This window comes from Scyliorhinus torazame, chromosome 7, assembly GCF_047496885.1.
Source record: "Scyliorhinus torazame isolate Kashiwa2021f chromosome 7, sScyTor2.1, whole genome shotgun sequence".
NCBI classification, from domain to species: domain Eukaryota; kingdom Metazoa; phylum Chordata; class Chondrichthyes; order Carcharhiniformes; family Scyliorhinidae; genus Scyliorhinus; species Scyliorhinus torazame.
This window is the reverse complement of record NC_092713.1, coordinates 149,767,866-149,786,418: the sequence shown is the minus strand read 5'-3', so window position 1 is coordinate 149,786,418 and position 18,553 is coordinate 149,767,866. Positions and strand designations below refer to the sequence as shown.

General features: G+C 48.0%; 1 protein-coding gene across 1 annotated transcript in view; it reads left to right on the top strand.

Annotated features, from left to right (window-relative positions):
• Nucleotides 1-18,553, top strand: part of pappa2 (pappalysin 2) — a 726,002-nt gene that overhangs the window by 479,834 nt on the left and 227,615 nt on the right. Inside the window, exon 15 of the mRNA XM_072511622.1 lies at nucleotides 6,524-6,701. Within this exon, the coding sequence (XP_072367723.1) occupies nucleotides 6,524-6,701 (178 nt within the window). The remainder of the gene's footprint in view (nucleotides 1-6,523; nucleotides 6,702-18,553) is intronic.

Below are 18,553 nucleotides of genomic sequence, written 5' to 3'. Positions count from 1 at the left end.
AAACTCTCCCCAACAGCTCTAGCAAACACTAGGACATCGGTTCCAGTCCTGCCCAGGTGCAGACCGTCGGGTTTGTACTGGTCCCACCTCCCCCAGAACCGGTTCCAGTGTCCCAGGAATTTGAATCCCTCCCTCCTGCACCATCTCTCGAGCCACGCATCCATCCTATCTATCCTGACATTCCTACTCTGAGTTAAAATATTTCTCCTCAATTCCCCTCTTGTTCTTCTGTCACCGACTTGGAATCCATGGCCCTTGGCTATTGACCAAAGGGAAACTGGCTACTCTAGGCCCCTCATAATTTTATATACCTCAACTTAATCTACCTTAACTCCAACGCATCCAATCTTGCCACATAGCTAAAATTCTTCATTCCTGGCAACATTCTTGTAAATCTGCTCTGTCTGGTGTGATCACATTTTCCCTGTAATATTGTGCATTGTACTCTATCTGTGGCCTAATTTATGTTTTACACAGTTTTATTTCTTCTGCTTTAGTCTGTGTCGGCATCACAGACTAACATCCATATTCCACCAACATTTATATGGGTAGTACTAGCTAAACCAGGCATGACCTGCTGATGTGGTCATTCTGATAATGAAAACCTTTTAAATGGAAATAATCTAAAGATAGGTCTTGAAGATTTCCAGTGATGGAGCTGTGACTATTTCCTTCGTCAGCTTGTTCCATTGTGGGATTGTCCTTGGGAAGAAAGATTGTTGATACACTGTCTTGGAAGAAAATGTGATTGTGTTCTAGCATGGCCCCTCTGCTCTTCAATTCTGTGGCACTGGTGCATAGGAGCAGGAGTATGCCATTCAGCCCCTCAAGCCTGTTCCAACATTCAATTAGATCATGGTTGATCATCTACCTCGATGCAATTTTCCCACACTATCCCCATTAAGGTCGACACGGTAGCACAGTGGTTAGCACTGTTGCTTCTCCTTGCCTGGGCCCCAGGTTCGATTCCCGACTTGGGTCACGGTCTGTGGGGAGACTGCACTTTCTACCTATGTCTACGTGGGTTTCCTCCGGGTGCTCCGGTTTCCTCCCACAAGTCCCGAAAGACGTGCTGTTAGGTAATTTGGACATTCTGAATTCTCCCTCAGTGTACCCAAACAGGCGCCGGAATGTGGCGACTAGGGGCTTTTCACAGTAACTTCATTGCAGTGTTAATGTAAGCCTACTTGTGACAATAAAGATGATTTTTAAAAAATCCCTTGATGCCATTAGTATCTAGAAATCCATCATTCTCTGTTATGAACAAGTTCAATGACTGAGCTTCCACAGCCCTCTGGAGTAGAGAATTCCAAACGTTCACCACCTTCTGAGTGAAGAAATTTCTCCTCCTTTCAATCCTAAATGGCTTGTCCCGAATTCTGAGACTGTGTCCTCTGGTACTACAGCCCCCCAACCGGGGGATACACCCTTTCTGCATCTACCATGTCTAGCCCGCAAGTATCAATGATATCATCTCTCATTGTTCTAAACTCTAAAGAATAAAGTTTCCTCAATTTCTCTTCACGGGACAGACCCAGCAATTAGTCTGACGAATCTCCAATGCATTCCCTTCATGGCAAGTATTTAAAGTTAATAAAGGAAAGTATTTTGTATGTTTTCTCAGCCAACTAAGCAGGGCACCACTTTAAGAATCTGTGAACATCCACTCTCAGGCACCTCTGTACCATTACAGTTCTCTATCAATTGATATATTGGCAAATTCAACAGAACAACTCCAAGGTAATAGGATTAAATTATAAACACTATTTACAGAGACTCAACCTGCATTCCTTGAATATAGAAGACTAAAGAGTGACGCAGTTGAGTTATTTAAACTGGTTAAAGCGATTGAGATGATAGAGGGAACCATTTCTCTGATAAGAGAGCCAGAATAAGGGGACATAAATCTAAAATTAGAGCTTGGGCCTTCAGGGGTGGTGCCACGTAGGATACAGTTTATCTGAAAACTTCATCCCAAAAAGCTGTTGAGAGCAGGTCAGTGGGAGAAATCAAAATTGAGATTGATACGTTTTTGTTCAACAAAGGTATTAGGGCTTTGTAACCAAGGAGACTCAATAGGTTTGAGATATAGATCAGCCACAGAATCCCGACAGTGCAGAAGGAGGCCATTCAGCCCATAAAGTCTGCACTGACTCTCCGAAAGAGCACTCTACCTAGGTCCACTCCACTAACCTACCCCCGTAACCACATGCAGTGATCATGGCCAATACACCTAAACTGCACATCTTTGGACTGTGGGAGGAAACCAAAGCACTCAGAGGAAACCCATGCAGACACTAGGAGAATGTGCAAAGATGGTGAATTAGGATCAAGGGCCAAATGGCCTACTCATATTCCTTTGTTGTTTATCTCTGCTTGCCTTCCTGTGATATATTGATTCAGACATCGCAACACCATTGTTTGATGCACAACAGGTGAGAGGGAAATTGGAGGATGCTACCAATGGTACATGGTGATTTTCTGCAATGAGAATAGACCGGTATTACAACCCAGCGACTCTGCAATTGACCTACACACACTTCCATTTTGTAAATCTCTCTCTTAACAAAGAAAGAAAGGGAGGCCGTGGCTCGGTGGTATTGTCACTGGATTAGCAATGCAGAAACCCAGGGTAATGCCCGAGGGACCCAGATACGAATCCCACCATGGCAGATGGTGAAATTTGAATTCAATAAATATCTGGAATTAAAAGTTGACCGTGAAACCGTTGTCAATTGTTGAACCCATCTGGTTCACTAATTCCTCCCTTTAGGGAAGTAAACCTGTGTCCTTACCTGATCTGGCCTGCATGTAACTCCAGATCCAGAACAATGGGGGGGGGGGGGGGGGGAGTGGTTGGTTAGCTCTGAAAGGACCTCTGGTTGCAGTATATTGGTGGAGGTCACATGTTTGGTGGCTCCTGCCAGAGTTGTCGGTCTTAGGCTCTTTAAATCCAGGTTATGGGGAAAATTCTTATGCGAGAAGTTGTGGGAAGGTCTGAGGCATCGCAAGAATGTCAGAAAACTGGGAAAAAGAACCCAGGTAAAAAGGGAGTGAGCGAAAGTCCACGGGCTGGAGTCACCACCAGTGAGATGCTCCATTTTGCTGGCAGCCCGGGGGTTACCCGACGGCGTGGGGCTGCCCCACAATGGGAAACTCCATCGACCAGCCGGCGTAACAGAGCATCCCACCGACAGGGTGAAACAGAAATGTGGCGCGGCGGGGCAGAGAATCCAGCCCCACGTCGAATGTGGTGAGGAATGCAGCAGGAGAAAAGATGGCGGGAGAGATCTTGTTGGGTGGGGCCGCAGCTGTAAAGGTGGGAAAGATGGCTGAAGTGATAGCCGGGGAGTTTGAGCGGGCGTTCTCAAAACATTTTGAAAGGCAACGAACGGAGATTATGGCCTTGCTTACAGAGTCGGAGGGTGACCCTTGCCGTGATGAGCGAGGAGCTGGTGAAGACTTCGAAGTGGTGCAGGAGCAAGGAGAGAAAATTAAGGTGGTGGAGAAAGCATGGGTGAGGTGCTGCGGAAGGTGGCAGAGTTCAACGGAGGGCTGAGAGCCAAGGTTGAGGACCTGGAGAATAGGTCATGAATGCAGAACCTGAGGATCGTGGGTATGTCTGAGGGGGTGGAGGCTGGAGGCCTACGGAATAATTCACCAAGATGCTAACAAAGCTGATAGAGGAGGGGGAGGAACCCTCCCCCTACGAACTGGACAGGGACCACCAGTCGCTCCGACCAAAACCGAGAACGAATGAGCCGCTGGGAGCAGTGATCACCTGCTTTCACAATTTTCAGGTGAAAGAGAAGATGCTGAGGTTGGCGCAGCAGAAGCGGAAGATGGAGTTGGATGGCAACGGTCTACGTATATATGAGGATCTAATGACGGAGCTCGCGAGGGGACGGGCGGCCTTCGGTCGGGCTAAGGCGGCGTTGCATAAATGCAACATGTGGTTTGGTGTGGTCTACTCGCCGAAGCTAACGATCACACATAACAGCAGGGACTATTAATTAAATGAATATCGCTTACTGTCACAAGTAGGCTTTAGTGAAGTTACTGTGAAAAGCCCCATAGTTGCCACATTCCGGCGCCTGTTCAGGGAGGCTGGTACGGGAATTGAACCCGCGCTGCTGGCCTTGTTCTGCTTTACAAGTCAACTGTTTAGCCCACTGTGCTAAACCCGCCCCTTGTTGGCTGGGATGAGTGTGTGTGGGGAGTAGTGTAGGATGTCTTATTACTTCGAGGCAGAGGTATTTGTGAAGGCAGAAGGCTTGGGACTGACTCAGTTTTGACGGTCTTTGATTGGGTTTTCCCTTTATGTTGTTCTTTCCCTTTTTGGATGTTATGGTTAACTGTTATGTGTAAAAAATGTTTGGGCTCGAGTGGATTTGTTTTGGTTTAGGTTGTTGGGAGTTTGGAGGAGAGGTATGGGGGGTTTGGGAGCTGGTGTGTTTTTCGATGTGGGATTCTGGCAGGAGCCGCCCGCTAGCAAACGTAATGTTGGCTAATGATTGAGATCGAGTTGGGAGAGAGGCCGCGGTCATTGGAACCTGTTTGGGCAGGTTTTAATGGGCCAGGCAAGTGCGAATAATGGGGGCATGTGGATGATACTGGGTGACAGTGACTCGGGCCAGGGCTGGGACATGGCTTCCAGGCAGGACCTGGAAGGATGGTCATGGTGGGTAGGAAGGGCAGAGGGGTGAGACACCCCTGGTCAGAGTGGTGACGTGGAATGTGTGAGGGTTAGGTGGACTGATGAAGAGAGGTTGAGTTTTCGCACATTTGAAGAACGTGAAAGTGAATGTGGTGTTGTTAGAGCATTGTTTTTCAAACTTTTTTTCTCGGGACCTATTTTTACCAACTGGTGGACCTTCGGGACCCATGCTGGCCGATGTTCGCGAGACATGCCGGCTGACATTCACGAAACACGCTGGCCGACCTTCGCGACACACCATTACTGCTTACTTTTAATGCGGCAGGTGAGCCTGCTTGGTCCTCATGATCTCACTTGCTTCGTCATTCAATGTTACATTTCTACTGAGGACTTCAGCTGAGGACTTAAGTTCTTGCTGCATGCTTTGAAAAAAATCAAGAGGTTTGTCCTCAAACTCTCCATGCTTAGTCTTTAAATGCCTTTGAAGTGTCTCCCCGCCCCCACTGCTCTGCGCGCGGTGATCAGCGCACTGTCCAGCCTCGCGCCACCTGCCCCCTCAAACGCCACAACCAATCGGGGACTGTCTGCGGACGGCATTCTTAAAAGCCGGTCGCGGCAGTTGGGAACTTCTCCCCGCGGTCGGGATTGCAACGACCGATCGCTCCATGACCCTCGACCTGAGTTTAAAAAACCCTGTGTGACAGGAGACCCATCTAAGGGTAAAGGACCAGATGAAGCTGAGGAAGGGCTGGGTTAGCCAGGAGGGGGGGAGAGAGGAGGTGGAGGAGGAGGGGGTAGAGGAGGGATGGGGAGATTTTTACATCGACGGGATAGGGAGTATGCGTTCCTTTCGGCAGTGCAGAAGGTGTACTCAAGGATAAACATTTTCGTGGTGGGGAATGCGCGGCTAGCTGGGCTAAAGAAGGCAGAGTATTTGGCGATCGTGATATTGGACCATGCTCCGCACTGGGTGGAGAAGGGTCCAGCCCAGAGGCCGGTGTGGAGGCTAGATGTGAGTTTGACGGCAGATCCAAAAGTTTCAGCTACAACGGGGAAGGTGAATGAAGAGTATGTGGGGCTTAACCAGAATGGGGACATCTCTCCCACGGTGGTCTGGGAGGTGATGAAGGCTGTAGAGAGGGGTGGGGTCATTTCATTCAAGGCAAAATGGATAGGTGGGGGGTGGGGGGGGGGGGGGGGCGGTGGAGGTGCTGTTGGGGTTCTGTTTATTTGTTGTAAAAATGTTGAATATTTGAATAGAAGTATTTTTCAAAAAAAAGTCCTCTGAAATGTCCTAACAAGCCACTCAGTTCAAGGGCGATTAAGGATGGGCAACAATTGCTGTCACAGCCTGTGATGCACTCATCCCATGAATTAATAAAATATAAACTATAGAAATTGTATGTTATGGCAGCAGATTGGGAGGGTCAGAAAGCCAGTGATGAGCAGAATTAAATAATCAATGGGCCCCTCAGTTTGAATCCACTCGAAGCCACTTGAGCAACTGTACAGGATAAGATGTGCAATCGATATTGTCCTAAATTAGCCAGTTGCACTCCCTTGTTATTTTTCCCGACAGGATTGAATCTGCAATGTTCCCATTGAATTGACTAACTGTATTTTTAATCAGGAGAGCAACCAAATATTGGCTCAGCTCATTCGAAAGGAGTTAAGATAGGAAGAATTGGTTTGAGCAGTTATTCTCATAACTTGCTCAAGAATTATTAGTCCTCTCCAGGCTCTTTTGAAAACATAATTTTGGATTATTAGATTTTTTAAAAAATTCCAGAACATTCTGCACTGATGTTTCCGATAAATGTGATTGAACATAACAATTAAAATTTGTTTTGACTTTGGGTCTTTCAGAGAGAAGTTTCCCTTATTTGCAAGTACGGAAACTGGGACCGAACTGTGACCTGCGACCCCATCAACTGTGGATTTCCAGACCAGTCACATGTTTACCATGCCAGCTTTTTCTGCCCTGAGGGTACCACCTATGGAAAGCAATGCATCTTCTCCTGCAATCCACCAGCTAAACTACAAGGTACAAGGATACAATCATGCAGAGCTTTGCTTAAAATAATGAGAGATTTTCATAGAATCCCTACATCGAGTCTGCATCGACCTTTTGAAAGAGTACCCCATTGTGGCCCACCCTATCCCTGTAACCCCCCCTAAACTTTGGACACTAAGGAGCAATTTAGCATGGCCAGCCCACCTAACCACCACATCTTTGGACTGTGGGAGGAAAACGCAGCACCCAGAGGAAACCCACTCGGACACCAGGTGAATGTGCAAACTCCACACAGACAGTCACCCGAGGTCGGAATCAAACCTGGGTCCCTGGCACTGTGAAGCAAAGTAGTGCTAACTACTGTGCCACCGTGCTGGCCCATGGGAGCACTGAAATCTCAATGTGATTTGCCTCTGCATAAATATATTCGGAAGAAAGTTAGCCCCTTCCTGCCACAAACAATGGTTAATCTCTGCTCTAAATGAAGTTACCTGATTTCAGGTTGCAGTGTGAGAACAAAGCACTAGTCTCCGTGCACAGTGCCTCGGGTGACACAATTTCAACAACAATTGACAGCACCTTTAATGAATGCGTCCCCCCAGTGTTCCAACCTACCCCATTCATACTCTTTTGAATTAACCAAATAGAAACAGGGACAAATTTACAAACGGTCAAATGAACAATGTTAAATGGGAAACGAAACTACAACAGAAAGTAAAAACAAAAGGAAACTTACAAACATCAACTTAAAATGGGAGTATCGGGATGGATGAAGTGACCCAACCCCTGTGGTAACCACCAGGCATGGAATGTCCCCATTTATATTGCATTTGAGTCAAACGAACAACCAATTAAACTAAATATACCCGCAACACCCATCACCTTCTCAACAATGCAATTGCCTTAACAATGTAATTGTCATTTAACACAGTGATTGCCACTGGACTGTAACAATGTAATTAATAAGACATTGACTGAAAAGGTAAGTTTGTCTTAAAGGAGGAAAGCGAGAGAGAGGAGAGGTGTTCGAAGGGAATTCCAGAGTTTGTGATATGGGCAACTGAAGGCCGAGCTACCAATGCCGGAGCGATTTAAAATTGGGGATGAGGAGGCCAGAATTAAAGGAGCTTAGGTATCTTGGAGGATTGTGGGGCTGGAGGAGGTTACAAAGAAACAAGCATGGAAATGTTGTCATCAAGAGTTACTTGACTGGCAGCCTATGTAGTTCAGTGACCACAGGGGTCACAGGGGAATGGGACCTGCTGCGAGTTAAGATGCAAGCACCAGACTTTTAAATGACCTCAAGTTTGCAGAAGGTAGAATGAGACACACCAGCCAGGAGTGTATTGGAACACTTGTGTCTAGAAGTAACAAAGGCCTAGTGAAGGTTTCAGCAGTAGATGAGCTGGTGGGGGGGTTACGGGTGGAAATAGGTGGTCTTGGTGACAACATAAATATGAGATTGGAAGCTCATCGCAGGCTCAAATGTGACACCAAGTTTGTGAATAGACTGCCTGAGTCTCAGACTGTTCCCAGGGTGAGGGACGGAGTTGGTAGCTTACGAATGGAGATTTTGTTCACGAGGGAACAAAAGTAATTGCTTCAATATTCCCAATATTTAACTGGAGGAAGTTTTCTGCTCATCAAGTACTAGCACGGTAGCATTGTGGATAGCACAATTGCTTCACAGCTCCAGGGTCCCAGGTTCGATTCCGGCTTGGGTCACTGTCTGTGCGGAGTCTGCACATCCTCCCCGTGTGTGCGTGGGTTTCCTCCGGGTGCTCCGGTTTCCTCCCACAGTCTAAAGATGTGCAGGTTAGGTAGATTGGCCATGATAAATTGCCCTTAGTGTCCAAAATTGCCCTTAGTGTTGGGTGGGGTTACTGGGTTATGGGGATAGGGTTGAGGTGTTGACCTTGGGTAGGGTGCTCTTTCCAAGAGCCGGTGCAGACTCGATGGGCCGAATGGCCTCCTTCTGCACTGTAAATTCTATGATAGATGGCTGATTAGCAGGCTGATAATTTAGCATCATTGCAAGAGTCAAGAGACATGGTGGTGAGACAGTGCTGGTTGTCATCAGTGTACATGTGAAAATTAACACTGTGCTTTTGAGGCATGTTGCCACAAGGCAGCAGTTATATAAGAAGTTTACTGTCAGACTCTGGCCCCGGAATGAATCCACAGATCCACATTGCTCAATACTTCCCTTCCTTTCTAGCCCTTTGCTATTGACCATCGCAATGTCCTCTTGAAATAAAATACACCACAGAACAAGCATTCCATATTGAATTTATCCAACAACGATTCCAATACACCATACAATACTCAACCAATTACCCTTCTGCCTTAGAGCAATGTCTGTTTTGGGGATATCTTTGCCTGGCTTAGTGCTCCAATGCAGTGCTCTCCTACTGGGCTCAGCATGGCTGGTAGAAGGCTGCAGACTTTCAATGGGGGACATTGCAGATGGCCTTGCAACGCATCCTTGCGCAACTCTGGGTCAGATACAATCCTTTTTAAAAATAAATTTAGAGTACCCAATTCATTTTTTCCAATTAAGGGGCAATTTAGCGTGGCCAATCCACCTACCCTGCACATCTTTGGGTTGTGGGGGCGAAACCCACGCAGACACGGGGAGAATGTGCAAACTCCACACGGACGGTGACCCAGAGCCAGGATCGAACCTGGGACCTCGGCTCCGTGAGGCAACAGGGCTAACCCACTGCGCCACCGTGCTGCCCGGGTCAGATACAATCCTTAATTCTGTTCATTATTGCATGAGAACTGTGACTCCGCTCATAAAGCCTTGTGCTATCTAACTGGAATTACCAGGCTTACTTGACCAGCCACACAAACACTATGGCTACATGAACCGACTAAAATTTGGATATGATGTGGTGAGTGACTCACCTCCTGATTCCCTGAAGCCATTTCACCAGCTGCAGGGCTCAAGTCAGAAGTGTGATGGAATACTCTCCACTTGCTCAACTGAGTACAGCTCCAAAAACACTGGAGGGCAAAGCAGATGGCTTCGCTGATGCCTCTTCCACTACCTTAAATATTCCCTTCCCCCAATACTGGTACAATTGGCGGAATTTTCCTCTCGTAGTGCGTTCAGGCTGGGATGGGTCGAGGGTCAGTTCGAGGGCCTCAGAGATCAGGGCACAATTTAAAAATGGCGTCCTGATCTCTCGCTATGCTGGGGAGTTACGGTGAGCAGAGCTCCTCATTGTACGGGCTATGTGCTATATGGGCCCCGCTAAGGCCCCTTAAACAATGCAAGTCACGTTGTACAGCCATGTGTTTCTCGCCGCTGCGAGCGCTGGGAAACATACGGCTAAACATGCATTGTATGGGACTTTGTTTCCAATTAGTTGGATCGCGCCCTAAGTTTTGTGGCAGGGGCAGGAACATGGAATGTATCCCGCTGTGGAGTCAGATGGGAAAACTCTTCCAGCTCCGACCTCATTAGTTTATGCAACCAGGTGGCCCCTCACTGACCCCTCTATCGAAGACAGAAGATGGACCTCCTGAAAATGAAGGTGGATCTGCGAGAGTACTTTTGAGACCGGAAGATTCTCCTCCTGGGAAAGAAGATGGATCTTCAGGAATAGTCTGAGGCTGGAAGAAAGACACTGAATCTGGAAGATCCACATGTAGATTCTCACCCCATCCACTGGTGTGGTATTCCAGGCTCCAGGGTTGCTGTTGGCCTCCATCCAGCAATCCCGAGGCAGACCCAGGCATTGTCCAGATGAGTCCCAACATCAATGTGTCCCAATGCCACATTGTTATAGATATGTTCTGGACAATGCGTTTTCCTGCCAGCATCGCGGAGAATCGGATGAAATGAAATGAAAATCACTTATTGTCACAAGTAGGCTTCAAATGAAGTTACTGTGAAAAGCCCCTAGTCGCCACATTCCGTCGCCTGTTCGGGGAGGCTGGCACGGGAATCGAACCGTGCTGCTGGCCTGCCTTGGTCTGCTTTAAAAACCAGCGATTTAGCCCAGTGTGCTAAACCAGCCCCTGGATGTGGGTGGAAGGTTCCGGTTGGACCTTCACCTGCATCCCATTAGTTGTATGCAATAAGTCTTGCACCAGCCTCCAGTGGGTTTCCCGATCTGCCATGGCAGGCACCAACAGAGGATCCCCTGGAAAGTTCAAGCCGATGTAAAACCAATTTTTCAGTTTGCACCATGTGTGATTTGCAGCTCTACAATGATCCCTGGGAGCTGTTCAGTGCAGTTAGGCTTCAGAGAGGAGCTGAGAAGGAGACGGAAGGTCAAAGGTTCTGTGTTGGAGATGGTTCAGGCTCAGAGAAGCCCTGGGAGCCATTTGTAGCTCGGTGCAGCCAGAAGAATGGAATTCGAAGAAACACAAGGGGAAGTACCAGCTTAGTGAAGCTATTGATCTGCAAAAGAGTTGAAAGTGAGCCAGAATGTGTGGCACTGTAGCACAGTGGTTAGCTCCAGGGTCCCATGTTTGATCCCGTTTTGGGTCACTGTCTGTGTGAAGTCTGCATATTCTCCCTGTGTCTGCGTGGGTTTCCTCCGGGTGCTCCGGTTTCCTCCCACAAGTTCCGAAAGACGTGCTGTTAGGTAATTTGGATATTCTGAATTCTCCGTTTGTGTACCCGAACAAGCACCGGAATGTGGCGACTCGGGGCTTTTCACAGTAACTTCATTACAGTTTTAATGTAAGTCTTCTTGTGACAATAAATATTATTGTATTATTATATTATATATGTTCAGGTGCAAGTGCACCCTTGTGAATCCTGCCATTGAACCCACCGGTGGAGACATGGGCGAACTCGCCAAATGTGTCAGGCATATGTATCATATGCAAGATGCACTGTAGTAACCCGCTAAGTTTTCTTTGACAGCTCCTCTACCACCTAGAGAAATAAGAGCAACTGATGTATGGGAATATCAGCACTTCCAAGGTCCATTCCAAGTTGCCCACCATCCCGACTTGGAAAACCTGTTAATATTAACTGCAGAGATTGGGAAGTATGCTGTTGATGTTTGTATAGTAAGATACTGTAACTTTACATTGTACTGTGTAGGGTCACAGTACAGGTAATATATATAAAGGTAATATTGGCTTGGATAGGGAATTTGTAGGGAGGGAACATACAGAGAGTATGGATAATGGGTCTCCTTTCAATTATCAGAGTAACTAATGGTGTCCCTCGGGGATTTGTTCTGGGCTTTTAGCTTTTCATTATATTTATAAATTACTTGGATGAAAGAATAGAGAGGTTTACACTGAAGTTTGCTAACGATGCAAAGTTGGATGGCACAGTAAACAGTGTAGGTACACGGGAGCAGCAAGTTGCGCTTCCCAGAACATGGAGGGCGAAACCTCCCCATTCTGGTTAAATTCCACATAGTTCCCTATGACCGAGGCTACCTTTTCGCAAAACCCCTTGTGCCCCACGGCGCTGAATCTAACCTCCATGGGGGGCGCTGGGCTCAACCTGTTTCTAACCTCATGTTCACATAATGTGTCACATGGTCCAATATCACTATCACCATATATTCTGCCCCCACAATCCCTGGGTGTATCAATTTCCTCTCCATGTAAAAATCTTTTCGGGAGTATACCCGATGTATGTGGGAGAAGAAGGAAAACTCCCTTGCTCTTGGATGCCTAAACCTCCACGGATCCACCCCCTCCACCTGTTCCATGAATATTCCCTGTTCCTTAGTCATTCCCGACATTACTAATGCTTTGGGGCTCGATATTTCCATCTTTGTGGAATGACTAAGGAACAGGGAATATTCATGGAACAGGTGGAGGGGGTGGATCCGTGGAGGTTTAGGCCCCCCATGGAGGTTAGATTCAGCGCCGTGGGGCACAAGGGGTTTTGCGAAAAGGTGCCCCCCCCCCCCCCCCCCCCCCCCCCCCCCCACCCCCCCGGGTCCAGGACTATTCTGGCCACTGTGAAAACTACCTATTTTTTGGGTGGAATGCCTGTCCCTTCCTGCCTTGTCTCATCCTTCACCCTTAATTGTGTGTCCTGCAGGAAGACAATGTCCGCTTTCAGGTGCCTCAAATGAGCAAACACCTGGCATCTTTTAACCGGGTCATTCAACCCCCTCATATTCCATGTTACCATCCTCACCGGGGTCTCTGAACCCCCACTCTGATAAGGTCCGCTATCTCAACCTAATACGGAAATCTCATTTGGCTCTAAGCTCCCCTTGAGGTCAGGTTCACCCAAGATGGCTGCCGTCTCCGTCCCCACCTACACCTAACCACAAAAACACCTGCGCCACCAGCTTGCTACCTTCCCCCCTTACACCTGCTCCCACTCGTCCTGGCCCCCACCCCCTCTTTCCTTCGAATACTCCACCCAATCAGCCATCTCTCCTCTACACCCTTCCCCTGCCCCCAAACAAAGGAAATCAAAGCACCCCCGGGCCCCTGCCTCCTCCCTCACACCTGACCTCCCCATGGTAAATGCTGGGATTGTTCGGAGTCCTGTATTTTCCTCTTGGTTTAGGTGAGTTTTTTCTGGATTGCAGTATGGTGGTAGTCACCACTGTTTATATAATACATATATGAGAGCTACTACGGTAAGGCTCCTGTACTACAGATACGGGGGTAGATCCCTGCCTGCTGGCTCCGCCCAGTAGGCGGAGTATAAATGTGTGTGCTCATCGAGCTGCAGCCATTTCAGCAGCAGCTGCAGGAGGCAACACATCTCTGCTTAATAAAGCCTCGATTACTCCCTATCATTGTAATTGATAGTGCATCAAGTATTTTGATTGGTTAACCAGGTAGAAAGAGCCAAAACTGAAGCCTCCAAATGGGAGTAACCTTGAGTGCGACAGATCAGCTCATGGCCGCCACCGGAAGTCTCGCAAATAAACATTGACAGATTATGTGCGTGGGCAATGCTGTGGCAGTTGGAGTTCAATGTGGGGAAAAGTGTGAGGTCATCCACTTTGGAGCTCAGAAAGATCGAACAGAGTATTTTCTAAATGAAGAGAAGCTCGAAGTTGTGGATGAGCAGAGAGACGTTGAGTTCCAAATACAGAAATCTCGAAAAGCTAATGAAAAGGTACAAACGATAAATAAGAAGTTGGACTCCCTTTGTCCCAAGGAGTCTGCAATACAAAGGGGTGATGTTATAAGACAGTTAAATAAACTGGTTAAACTCTATCTGGGATACAACGTTCTGTTCTGGCACCACTCGAAAGATACCTGGGGCTGAAGTTGTGTGGTTAGGTTTCACAGACTGGACTTGTATTTCTGTGAGTCTAGAAGATTAAGGGGCAATCTAAATGAGGTGTTTTAACATGATGTCATGGGGGTGGATGGAGACAAACTATTTCCTGTGGCGGGAGAACTCAGAACAAAGGGATTTCTAAAATTACAGCCAAGCTGTTCAGTGCAGTGATGTCAGGGGCCACTGAGGGTAGTGGAAATCTTGATAATACTTCACCGAAAAGCTGTGGAGGTTGTGGGTCAGTCAAAAATTTCAAGACTGAGATTGATGATTGTTTTGTTTGGTAAGGATATTAAAGATGACAGAGCCAAAACAGGTGATTGGAGTTGAGATCAGCTGTAATCTAATTAAATGACACAACAGGCCAGAGGGGCAGAATGGCCTCACCCTGTTCCTATATTTCCTGTGTTCCCAAGCAATGTGAGCAAGCAGTCAGCTTTTACAGAGCTTGTTCTGTATGATTTCACAGCCCTTTGATGCTTTGCCATCATTTGGGACTTTACTTACCCCACCAGAGCTTACATAATACAACTCTGCTGTGAAGCGACTCTCTGAACTCCTGCCCGGATGCTGGAGCTATGGACAGATATAAAGGTAACTCTTCAGAGGCGGACTGTGTGAGGAGGTCTGGGACTCAACTGGTGGTCAGCTTACAACATTCATCTGTATAGGAAGATTGTGTTTCTATTGCTTTACACTCTGGACAGCATGGTAGCACAAGTGGATGATAGCACTGTGGCTTCACAGCGTCAGGGTCTCAGGTTCGATTCCTGGCTTGGGTCACTATCTGTGCGGAGTCTGCACGTTCTCCCCGTGTGTGCGTGAGTTTCCTCCGGGTGCTCCGGTTTCTTCCCACAGTCTAAAGACGTGCAGGTTAGGTGGATTGGCCATCATAAATTGCCCTTACTGATCAAAAAGGCTAGGAGGGGTTATAGGGTGACGGGGATAGGGTGAGGGCTTAAGTGGGTCGAATGGCCTTCTTCTGCACTGTATGTTCTCTGTTCTATGTACTCTATGGCAGCCACTTTTCTGTGCAGCTGGGGTTTATTTACAAAGTTTGTCCTTTCTGTTTACTCTGCCTGCTTTAATTGCCCAAACTTCCTTTCAATAAAATTACCATTATTTGTAATCACAGCTTGAAGTAGCATCTAACGGTTCACAAATTTATGACAATGCCAATCTGTGTAAAGGTTATGGGGCGGGTTTCTCTGTGCCGCCGCTCCAGATTTCTGGGGCGCGATTCTCCGACCCCCCACCGGGTCGGAGAATCGCCGGGGGCTGGCGTGAATTCCGCCCCCGCCGTGTCCCGAATTCTCCGCCACCAGAGATTCGGCGGGGGCAGGAATCGTGCCGCGCCGGTCGGCGGGGGCGGGAATCGCGCCGCGCCAGTCGGCGGGCCCACCCCCGGCGATTCTCTGGCCCGCGATGGGCCGAAGTCCCGCCGCTGTCAACCCTCTCCCGCCGGCGTGGATTAAACCACCTTTTGAACGGCGTTGCGAGCGGGCTCCGGGGTCCTGGGAGGGGGGGCGCGGGGCGATCTGGCCCCGGGGGGTGCCCCCACGGTGGCCTGGCCCGCGATCGGGGCCCACCGATCCGTGAGCGGGCCTGTGCCGTGGGGGCACTCTTTTTCTTCCGCCTTCGCCATGGTCTTCACTATGGCGGAGGCGGAAGAGACCCCCTCCCCTGCGCATGACGTCAGCAGCCGCTGATGCTCCCGCGCATGCGTCACCCGGCGAAGACCTTTCGGCGCTGGCTGGCGTGATGCCAAAGGCCTTTCCCGCCAGCCGGCGGAGCGGAAACCACTCTGCCACGGGCCTAGCCCCTCAAGGTGAGGGCTTGGCCCCTAAAGGTGCGGAGACTGATGACGGAGTGGTTCCCACCACTCCATTACGTCGGAACCCCCCGCCCCGCCGGGTAGGGGAGAATCACGCCCCTGGTTCAGCACGCCATCGGGTTTCTCTGTTTCGCCGGCTGGTCAATGTGGTTTCCCACTGTGGGGCAGCTCCACGCTGTCGGGAAACCCCCAGACTGCCGGCAAATTTGAGCATCCCGACGGCGGAGAATTCAACCCATGGTTGCAGAAACTATTTCCATTCCTTTATTAAAAAAATATTTTTATTGGCATTTTTGATTTTGTGCATTTTGTGTTTGTTATTGTAAAGTACATAAAATTCTTTTGTATCTATTTACATTTTGTCACCATGTGTCCCGGTGTGCTATCCTCTCCCCCAGCCCAACCCCCCTTGATATCCTCCATTCGCTCGGGGGGGGGGGGGGGGCCTTTACTTCTGCTCTCCCCTTTCCCCCTGTCTTTCTTTTGTGTTTTCCACCGCGTCTGTCTTGTGGGAGGGGGGCTTCCGACCCTCCCTCTATGTTGTTCCCTTTATTTCCCTCAGGTTCCCTCCTCTTTTCCTCCGACCTCCCCCTGGGTTGTGTATTCCTGTCAGTCCTCTTCTAATTTTTTATTTTCTTCCTTTCTAGTTATTGTTGACTATTTCCATCCCTAACAGAAGAGGGGGCCTGATTTTTCAGTGTATGACTTCCATGTGAGGCACATGCTGTAATAGGTTGAATATTAATATTTACCAGTTCCGCCATCTGTGAGGCAATGGGTTACTGCCAGCTTGCATTGCTTAACTTTGTAGAATTGTAGATTGATGCATCAGAGAAGAAGGTCATTCAGCCCAGAGATTCAATTTGTTCCACCCATGGAGCCATTGTGCAGGATTTCACAGGTGGTGGGGGCAGCGAACCTGCCTCTGTTGCTGCTGGGCTGTATCTCAGTCAGTTAACACTTGGGAGGAGATAATAATCACTTATTGTCACAAGTAGGCTTCAATGAAGTGACTGTGAAAAGCCCCTAGTCGTCACATTCCGGCGCCTGTTCGGGGAGGCTGGTACGAGAATTGAGCCCGCGCTACTGGCATTGTTCTGCATTATAAGCCAGCTATTTAGCCCACTGTGCTAAACCAGCCCCAGCTCCTGCTTTCGAGAGCTGCCAACCAGTCTGATTAGCCAGCAGCCAATAGAAGTAACCACTACTGGACTAGATCCTGTCCCAGTGAAGAATAGCCAGGAATTGGATGGAGAGAGAATTTGTGGTGTGGGGATGGTGTGGTGGTGGTGGGAGGGTGGCGGGGTGTTAATTGTGTTCCCAATGAGGCCAGGAGAGGAAGCCCAGGAAAGGGTGACAAGATGGGTGGGTACTGAGTTCCACATGCCAAGATAGAAGTGGACACCTGGGAGGGTGTGGGCAGGTTGTTGGGGGGTTGGGAGAAGAGAGTGCCGCCGATTATAAATCAGGCCCATTGACGTTTTTGTAATTCATGCACAAGGCCAACCAGAACCCTCTGCTCTGTGGCACTCTTCAGTCTCTCTACATTCAAATGCTATTAGTGGGCAACCTCACATTACCCCGAATTATATTCCATCTGCCAAATTTCTGCTCACTGACTTAACCTATCCATGCCTATCCCTTTATGGACTCAATGTCCTCCTCACAAGTTGTGTCCCCCTCTCCGCCCCCTATTTTTCTATTGCTTGAAACCTTCAATTTTTGCTCCCTGCCAGAAGAATAAACCATTAAAACTTGACAATGAAGAGTACCAGTAAAACCTGGCCAAACGGCTTTTGTATACCTTAAAATGGAATTCCAGTATCACTGGCGCCAGTTTTACTGATTTTTTGTTTTCTCCCCGGGATTTAAAAATCTTGAACTGGATGTTCCTCTGTGTAACCAATAACAAATGGAAACAGCTTTCATTTATCTTCCTTGGCTAAAACCTGTCATAATCATGCCCACCCCTATCAAACCACCACTCAATCTTCTTTGCTCTAAGGAGACAGCCTCACTTCTCCAACATAATCTTGTAATGAACGTCATTGCTACTCATCCCTACTATTTCTCAGTGACCTTGCAAATGTTTTCTCTTCAACAAGTTAACAAATTTTCTGTTGAAAGCTATTATCATGTGTTCTATCTCTCTTTCAGGCAATGCTTTCCAGATCACAAAAAAACATGCATTAAAAAACTCCCCTCATTTCGCCTCTGATTCTTTTGCTAAATACCTTAAATCTGTGTCCATTGGCCACGTACCCTCTGTCATTTGTTACAATCCGGTTAGAGACCTCCAGCATTTTGAATGAAGTAGACAAAGTTTGAAATCCCAGTCACTCACTCAGAGGATAAAGTCACCAGATTCCACAATTTTAAACAATCAAATTAAACTTTACTGTGCAAGATCAGAAAAGTAAAACAATCTACAATATCTAACTTCCACTCTTGCATTACTGTGCATTACTTGACAGATGTGACCAGACTAGGCCAGAGCCCACTGATTTTTGCAGTAATGTATCCAGATGGCAGTGACCACTGAGAGTCACAAAATCCCATTAAAACTCTGTTTCCCAAAATAGGGATTTAAAATGCTCACTTTCAGAAATCTAGGCTCTGAATTCCCTCAAAAGCCGCTTTGACTCCAACTGCTTCAATGATTGCCCACCTCCCGATGGTTCAGTTTCTTCCCCTGAGACTCCATTCCATGGGATTCACAAAGGCGTGCTCCCACTTTTAAGTACTGGCCCACTTCCAACTCTTTTGCAGATCGGTAGCTTCATTAGGCTGGCACTTTCCCCTAGATTT